The following is an 8,542-nucleotide window of genomic DNA, read 5'->3' on the forward strand; positions in this document are numbered from 1 at the left end:
TCGACCACAAGTAATACATATTTCGGGTTGACGGCCGGTAGTTCGCAGTATATAATAGTGACTAATGATCTGCTTTACATTGTAACGTTTGAAGTCATTTCAGAGACTTCTGGAGGAGGGGGCAATGGAAGAAATGCAGCCTGGTGATGGGAGAATGATAAGTTTCGGCGAATCTTCGGGGTTAGTAAAAAGGTTGTAGTAGATTAAGAGCGTGACAGACACTTGTGTACTGGCCCGTTATCAGCGGGTGGGGGAGGGCGCTGGGACAACTGTCCCGGGCCCATCGACTGAAGGGGACCCACTCGGCCAAAACCAATAGTTAGGCCAGACCGGATGTAGTATGTCAGAACTTCCAAGATCAACAGAGCAGCTGGGCCCCTTTCTCTGCCGGGGAAGGAAGTTGCACCCTTTCTCTGGTTGATAAGCTCCCTGGTCTCCCCCCTATCCCCCATGGGATGAATAAGCCATCAGCGCCCACTACCCCACCCTGACAAACAAGAGGTCAACAGCTGACACTCTCAATCGCTTGGGACCCTAGGTTATATTTGTGTCTCAGGCCTCATACAAGCTGGTGGCGGGCCTGCTTAGGAATTACATATAATGTAATGACACTTGTTAGATTACCTGTCCACATCTGTTTTAGGGGCATTGTTGGTGAGTATTTGCCACCACTCCTGTCCAATCTGGTTGCCGCATTGCCCAACTTGAAGCCAAACTGCTGACATTTCCTGAATCCGATAAGGGAAGAAAAGAAAAAAAAAAGCCTGTTTTATACTGGATCCTCCAGTCATTTTGGGCAAAATGTACCAAGCAGCGTTATGTCAAATGACACCTTCTGACACTAAACATCACCTTCTACCCAATTCAATTCAGGTATGTTATGGCAGCGGTGCGCAAACTCCTTGCGCCCCCCTTACCTGCTGCCTCCTCGGTCGCGCCCCTCGCCTCTAATGATGCGTCAAATGATGCTGCGGGGTCATGTGATGTCACATGACCCGCAGCATCATTTGACGTCACGTCACTATGGTAAGCAGACGTATGGTCTACTCTCACTCTCCCCCGTAGGGAAGAGCACATGGGAAGGCCCAATCTCAGGCTCCCAGTTGTGTGAACTGCCTTCCTCAGAGGGGAAGGACACCCTCCTAACTTTAAGGCGGTCCTGCCCTTAAGTACAGCCAGGAGGCATTCACCCCGCTGTCCCAGCTACAACAGGATATACCACTCTCTGCTGTCACTCAAGTGCAGTACAAAGGTGAGGGGGAAAACCCCATAGCAACTACTGGCAACCTGATTGTACCAGGGTTTACTGGCAGCCCAAGGGCAGAATAGTAGCCATCAGGTGACCTAGCCACACAACACACACACACACACACACACACACACAATCTTAATGACAGAATATATCTTAAAGGATTCAGTCCAAGAGGTGGCTTCATGCTTGCCTTCCAAACACACACAACACACATCCTGATTCCTGCATTTGAACTACGCTGGAAAGGATGAAATTATCGATCCCAGACTGCACATCTTAGCACTTTACTACGGCTTTAATGCCGCCTCTACTATTTATATTTGCTATGGCCTCACTTCTTTTCAAATTATGCACTTCTTTCCACCAGCCTCATTATGTCTCTAACTCTATTCATATATCTCCATCTCTCCTTTCTTCACCACTTCTCAGTTCACATGAACTCCTTTCTTACCTGCGCCCTCTGACAACACACTGCTATATCCCCTGCACTAAATCACACCCCTACAAATCATCCTCACACATTCTCTTTCTATCCATGCTTCTCCTCCTTGCTTCTGGGGATATCCCCCCCAATCCTGGAACCTGCCTTATTCCTACATGCTTTCGTCTTCGTCTGCCAAATGCAACCTCTACTCCTTCTGGTGTCAACCCCTCTAACCTCATACCCATCCCCTGCCACCCTCCCTCCTCTCTCCCTTTCTCCTGTGCCCTTTGGAATGCTCGCTCCCTCTCTAACAAGTACCTCTCTGTGCATGACTTCTTTCTCTCTCACTCTCTGCTTCTCTTTGCTATAACTGAGACCTGGCTCACTCAGTCTGACTCTGCTCTGGAAGCTGCCCTCTCTTATGGTGGCCTCTCTCTCCCACACTCCGCGCCCTGATGGCAGGGGTGGAGGCGTGGGGCTCCACCTCTCCTTTCTCTACCGTTACCGAACCCTTCCTATTCCCCCTCTCTTGCTTTTCCCTCCTTTGAGGCTCACACTGTCCAGATTTTCTCTCCTCTCCCTGTTCATGTGGCGGTCATCTATCGCCCACCTACCTCTACTCATTCCCCTTCTGCCTCTCTCTCACTTTGAATCCTGGCTCTCTTTCTTCCTCTCCTCAGACTCCCCTGTTCTTCTCCTTGGGGACTTCAACTGCCACATTGATGACCCCTCTCTCCCTTGGGCTTCTCGCTTTCTCTCTCTAACCTCTTCTTTTGGCCTTCAACAGTGGACTGCAGCCAGCACCCACAAGGATGGCCACTATCTAGACCTGGTTTTCACTAAAAACTTTTCTCTCTGATTTCTCCATTTCCCCTTTCCTCTCTCTGACCATCACCTCATCTCATCTAATTTTCTCTCTCTTGTTTTTCTTCTCCATCTCGTTTCTGCAGAAACCTGCGCTCTATTAGCCTACCAGATTTTGATTCCACTTTATGCTCCTCCCTCTCCTATCTCAGTTCTACTACAGACCCTGACAACCTGGTCAGGAACTACGACACTGCCTTTTCCTCCTCTCTTGATCCACATGCCCCGCTTTCTCTCTGCCCTCCTAACCCCAGCCCCTGGCTAAATTCCCATACGCGCATGCTGCGTTCCTCCACACGTTCCTCTGAACGCCTCTGGAGGAAATCTCACACTCTTGCAGACTTCCTTCACTACAAATGTATGCTATCCGGTTTCAACTCTCTCAGGCTAAATAAACCTACTTCTCTTCACTAATCAACACGCACAAGTCTAACCCACGCCGACTCTTCTCTGTCTTTGACTCTCTACTCAGACCACCCTCGGCTGCCTCCTCTTCTTCCTCCATTTCACCTCAGGACTTTGCTGACTATTTTAAGGACAAGGTGGAAAACATACGTCAGAACATCCCCTCTGCTTCCTCCTCTCATCCCACACCCCTTCCTAACTCTCCTCCTGCCTTCCTTGACTCTTTTTCCGCTGTCTCGGAGGAAGATGTGTCACTGCTGATCTCCTCTACCACCTGCCCTTTTGACCCCATTCCCTCCCATTTCCTAAAAACCTCTTGCTCCTACTATAATCCCTACGCTCACACACATTTTGAACTCTTCCCTCTACTCTGGTACCTTTCCCTCCTCCTTATTAAGGGGGGGGAGAGGGAGAGAGGGTGGATAAACCCCGCTCAGCCAACTGGGTGCGAGATAGAAATCTAGACGTGGTGCTATCAGGGATAAATAGTGTACATGGAGAAACGCGGAACAGAATCCCTATTTGATGCACTCCAAAATAAAAAAGTTTTATTGATAATTATAGAGAACACAGACATAGTGAGTAGAGTAGAGTGAAGGTGTTGAGGTCATATAATGGTTCTTGCTGAGGATATATATCGAGCAGTAAATCTGTAACCACTCTCATCAGTGTTTCTTCAAGTGCTGTATTCACTGACATCATTAGCGCGACCAGCTAGCAGTAGCTTGGTCGGTCTTTCCTTGTCAGCGTGGTGTATGTCTCTTAGCTGCTAGTGTAATAAAGATGTGGGCCAGACATGGATCCCACTAGCTAGTGCTAGGATTTCTATATACAGCTCTTACCTGTAAAGGATCTCTCACCGAAGTCTGCAGGTATATACCTTACCTTTGCGTTCTATAATGGGAGACAATGATTATTATCAACATCAGTGAATGCAGCACTTGAAGAAACACTGATGAGAGGGGTTACAGATTTACTGCTCGATATATATCCTCAGCGAGAACCATTATATGACCTCATACAGTTACCAACAGGCACAGTAATTAGCAGCATCATTGTAGCTGCAGCTACCAAGTGTAGGCGTGCAGTCACTATATGTGTGATATACTTTAGAGCAAGCAGTGATATTTTATATCAGTTAACACCTTCACTATCTCTACTCCATACACATTTTATACACCAGTGCTCTCTCCCTAGGGTCTCATCCCTGATCCTATGATTATAAACAGAGCTGTATTAGGCTCTTTATACCTATATCACCTATTAGAGTGACTATACTAGGATATAATAGAGGCCGTTAGACATTACACCAGGATTAGCTGTGGTCAAACATGCGCTATCATCAGGTTTTAATTAGTCTGTATTCTCTATAATTATCAATAAAACTTTATTATTTTGGATGTCTATCTCTAGTGAGTGCATCAAATAGGGATTCTGTTCCGCGTTTCACCTTTCCCTCCTCCGTCAAACATGCAACAGTTATACCATTACTCAAAAACAGCAAGCTTGATCCTACCTGTCTAACTATCGACCAGTCTCCCTCTTGCCTTTTGCCTCCAAACTCCTTGAACGTCTTGTATTCTCTAGCTTGTTCCATTGTCTCAACACCTATTCTCTCCTAGACTCTCTACAATCTGGCTTCCGCACTGCTCACTCCACTGAAACAGCTCTCACTAAAATATCTAATGACCTCTATGCTGCCAAAGACAGAGGTCATTATACTCTGCTCATACTACTTGACCTCTCTGAAGTATTTGACACCGTGGACCACCCTCTTCTCCTTCACATCCTCCTGGTATTCGTAACAAAGCTCTATCCTGGATATCTCCTCCTACCTTTCCCATCGTACTTTCAGTGTCTCTTTTGCTAACACCTCCTCCTCTATCGATCTCTCTGTGGGGGTACCCCAGTGCTCTGTCCTGGGACCTCTTCTCTTTTCTCTGTACACACTTTCTCTGAGTGACCTAATCACATCTCTTGGGTTTAAATATCACCTCTATGCTGACGACACACAAATGTACTTTTCAACCCCTGACCTTACACCTGCTGCACAGACCAAAGTTTTTGAATGTCTCTCTGGGATATCATCCTGGATGGCCCTCCGACGCCTTAAACTCAACATGGCTAAAACAGAGCTCCTCATACTTCCTCCCAAACCTGGCCCTACTACCTCCAACACATTACTGTTAGAAGTTCTGTCATACACCCAGTAGCCCAAGCACACTGCTTAGGAGTTACACACTCGACTCCTCTTTCACATTCAAAAAGGTATCTAAAATCGGTCTCTTTTTCTCTGCAATATGACAAAGATACGCCCTTTCTTCTGTTGTTCGACTGCTAAAACTCTGACTCAGGCCCTCATTCTCTCCCGTCTCCATTACTGTAACCTCCTGCTGTCCGACCTTCCTGCCTCTCACCTGTCTCCCCTACAATCTATCCTAAATGCCGCTGCCAGAATCACTCTACTCTTTCCTAAATCTGTCTCAACGTCTCCCCTGCTGAAATCCCTCTCCTGACTTCAAATCCCGCATCTCACACTCAATTCTCCTCCTCACTTTTAAAGCTTTACACTCTTCTGCAGCTCCTTACATCTCAGCCCTAATTTCTCGTTATGCACCATCCCAACTCTTGTGTTCTGCTCAAGGATGTCTTCTCTCTACCCCCTTTGTATCTAAAGCCCTCTCCCGCCTTAAACCTTTCCCACTGACTGCCCCACACCTCTGAAATGCCCTTCCCCTCAATACCCGACTAGCACCCTCTCTATCCACCTTTAAGACCCACCTTAAAACACACCTGCTTAAAGAAGCATACGAGTAGCACCGTGGCTAATACTATACACATGATACATAAAGCTTGGCCCCCTGCAGACGCACTTACCCGAATGCCCTCCTACTGTCTCTGTACGTTCTCCCTACCAATTAAATTGTAAGCTCTTCAGAGCAGAGACTCCTCTTCCTAAATGTTACTTTTATGTCTGAAGCACTTATTCCCGTGATCTGTTATTTGTATTGTTATTTATATGATTACCACGTGTATTACTGCTGTGAAGCGCTATGTACACTAATGGCGCTATATAAATAAAGACATACAATACATACATACATACATGTACACTACCTTAACGACTAAAAGGCAGCAATGATCTTACAGGATCCCACCCCAGAGGTGGCTGCATGCTTACCTCTGACATACACTTTGTTTAGGACTTTGTGGGTCTGTTTCAATACAAGAAGCTGCTTAACCCCACAGACACACAGCCCATTCCTGCACCTCTCTCTCTCTCTCTCTCTCCCTGCTGCTGGCTGTGAGACCCTCCCTCCCCATGATCTCCTCCTCCCCCCCCACCATCACCTCCTCCTCCCCCCCCACCATCACCTCCTCCTCCCCCCCCACCATCACCTCCTCCTCTGCAGGAAGTAGACGGGTTATTATTACCGCTTCCGTTCGCCTTTTCACAGTGAGGAGGAGCCAGAGACCGAGGCAGGAGATCCGAGACCTGCCGGAATAATAAGGGCAGACACCGGGGGGCCCGAGAAACCCTGCTAGTCCCCCCCATATCCTCAGCAAGCAGCCCCCCCCCCCCGCCCACCCGCACCCCCCCCGGGCACCAGGGGGCAGATACCCAGGGGCAGCTCCAGGCCTGGCTGCAGGGCCTGCACACGGGGGGAGATCTGACTTGCATTGATCACCTGGAGCCCCTCTCATACCCCGGCATACAGAGGGGGGGTCTGCAGCCCTGGGAAGAGGAGGAGGAGGGGGAGAGCTGCACAGCATTGCATGGGCTGGCACCACCATCATGGCCTGAGAAGAAGAGGAGGAGGAGAGGGGGGGAAGTGAGGACGAGGAGGAGGGGGTATTATTTTGCAGCCATTTTCCCACCTGCCCTGTTGAAGGAAGAGGAAGAACAGAGAAGCGATTAGAAAAGCTGGTGAGAGAGGGGGGAAGACCCCAAAAAGGATTTCTCATCACCCCCCTCAGCTTGTTGTTAAAAGGCACACACACGGCACATGTATGTGTGTGAAGATCTCTACACCCACATCACATGTCTGAGGATCTCTGCACCCACAGCACATGTGTGTCTGAGGATCTCTGCACCCACAGCACATGTGTGTCTGAGGATCTCTGCACCCACAGCACATGTGTGTCTGAGGATCTCTGCACCCACAGCACATGTGTGTCTGAGGATCTCTGCACCCACAGCACATGTGTGTCTGAGGATCTCTGCACCCACAGCACATGTGTGTCTGAGGATCTCTGCACCCACAGCACATGTGTGTCTGAGGATCTCTGCACCCACAGCACATGTGTGTCTGAGGATCTCTGCACCCACAGCACATGTGTGTCTGAGGATCTCTGCCCCCACAGCACATGTGTGTCTGAGGATCTCTGCACCCATCACAGCCAGCTTTGTGTCATTGGATATTATATGGTTTTTTTGGGGGGGGGGTTGCATTGGATAATCTCACCCCACTCCCCCTCCCCTGCAGAAGTTTGAGAGCACAGGATTTTCCCCCAATTGTCTGGGAATCATTCCTTCTTTTTGTGTGGGTGTATTTTTATTTTAGTATTTGGTTGTGATATCAGACATTTATTATTATTCATTTTTTTTTTAGCCCCTGTGTATTTAGTTTTATTACCCCTCCACCCCCCTGCTGGATGTGTTTGGGACTCGGGCTGGGGGCAGCTTCTCCTGATCTTCACCACCACTGAACATGGGAGATTTCTATGATCCAGAACACCCCACTGAGTAAGTATTACCACTAACATTTTGCACCCTACAAACATCCTACATGCACACAGACCTCCATATTACACCCTTCTTTTTGTTACACTATTATTGTGTATATGGATATTTCCCAAACACTTGCCTAGTTTATGCTACAAGTCATTGGGATGTGGGGGTGTCATATGGTCCTTCCTACAAACTTGGTATTTCCCACATGTATTTGTTTTATTTGGGTGGGTTTGTACTCCACCTGTTCACCAAGGAGATTGTAAATAGAAACCAGTGTTTTTGGGGATCATCAGACCCCAAGAAGCTGAAGAAATCCTACAGGTGGTATAATGTCCTAAATGATTGAGGTTACATATATACCCATGTGTTGGTGATTACACACACAATTTGTACATTGTGTATTTAAGCACAAACCTAAATAACTGGCTCAGCTTGCCTGTGAAGGGTCTGTTTGGGGTTATGGATGTGGAGATCCCAAGTTAAGTATGGGTTCTGCCTTGTAGGGTTTGAGTGGACAGGGTTTGTAAGGTTGCCAGTTTGGGGGTTAGGTATTATGAAGCAGCCTGGCATGGGGAGTTGTGTATGTTCCTGGCTTGGGTTTGTAGGATCTCTGTCTGGAAGCATGGACAGGCTTTGTAAGGTTTCTGTCTGAGTGGGTTCATTGTAGGACATCCAGAAGTTTTGAGCAATTACCCATAATATGAGGGTTTGGTCACACGTGATCATAATAAAAGCTAATGTTTAGGTTAGTATTTCTCATGCTCCTGGTTGTTATCACACACATAATAGGATTATGGCTGCTTTACACAGCACTGTGGTCATATGGCTGGATCCCACACTAAAATGGGGATATTCCTATTGG

General features: G+C 47.8%; 2 protein-coding genes across 8 annotated transcripts in view; one reads left to right on the top strand and one right to left on the bottom strand.

The window, feature by feature from the left end:
• LOC142487941 (tubulin delta chain-like) overlaps nt 1-6,269 on the bottom strand; it is a 43,563-nt gene extending 37,294 nt beyond the window's left edge. For 2 of the 4 annotated variants that reach the window (XR_012799356.1, XM_075588093.1), the window contains exons 1-2: nt 6,127-6,269; nt 625-728 (exon numbers count right to left, since the gene is read on the bottom strand). Coding sequence is in view for 3 of the 4 variants with exons in the window: in XM_075588093.1 (XP_075444208.1) it covers nt 625-728; nt 6,127-6,135 (113 nt within the window). In the remaining variant the exon portion in view is untranslated. Of the gene's footprint in view, nt 1-624; nt 729-3,787; nt 3,840-5,822; nt 6,103-6,126 lie in introns of those variants that run through there. The other 2 variants (XM_075588095.1, XM_075588096.1) reach the window with 2 other exon arrangements.
• A 123-nt stretch (nt 6,270-6,392) lies between these two features.
• Nucleotides 6,393-8,542, top strand: part of SETD2 (SET domain containing 2, histone lysine methyltransferase) — a 92,964-nt gene continuing 90,814 nt past the window's right edge. For all 4 annotated transcript variants that reach the window (XM_075588097.1, XM_075588100.1, XM_075588098.1 and 1 more), the window contains exons 1-2: nt 6,393-6,873; nt 7,559-7,692. In XM_075588097.1, coding sequence (XP_075444212.1) covers nt 7,658-7,692 — 35 coding nt within the window. In that variant the 5' untranslated portion in view covers nt 6,393-6,873; nt 7,559-7,657. The remainder of the gene's footprint in view (nt 6,874-7,558; nt 7,693-8,542) is intronic.

This window comes from Ascaphus truei, chromosome 2, assembly GCF_040206685.1.
Source record: "Ascaphus truei isolate aAscTru1 chromosome 2, aAscTru1.hap1, whole genome shotgun sequence".
In the NCBI taxonomy this organism is placed as follows: Eukaryota; Metazoa; Chordata; class Amphibia; order Anura; family Ascaphidae; genus Ascaphus; species Ascaphus truei.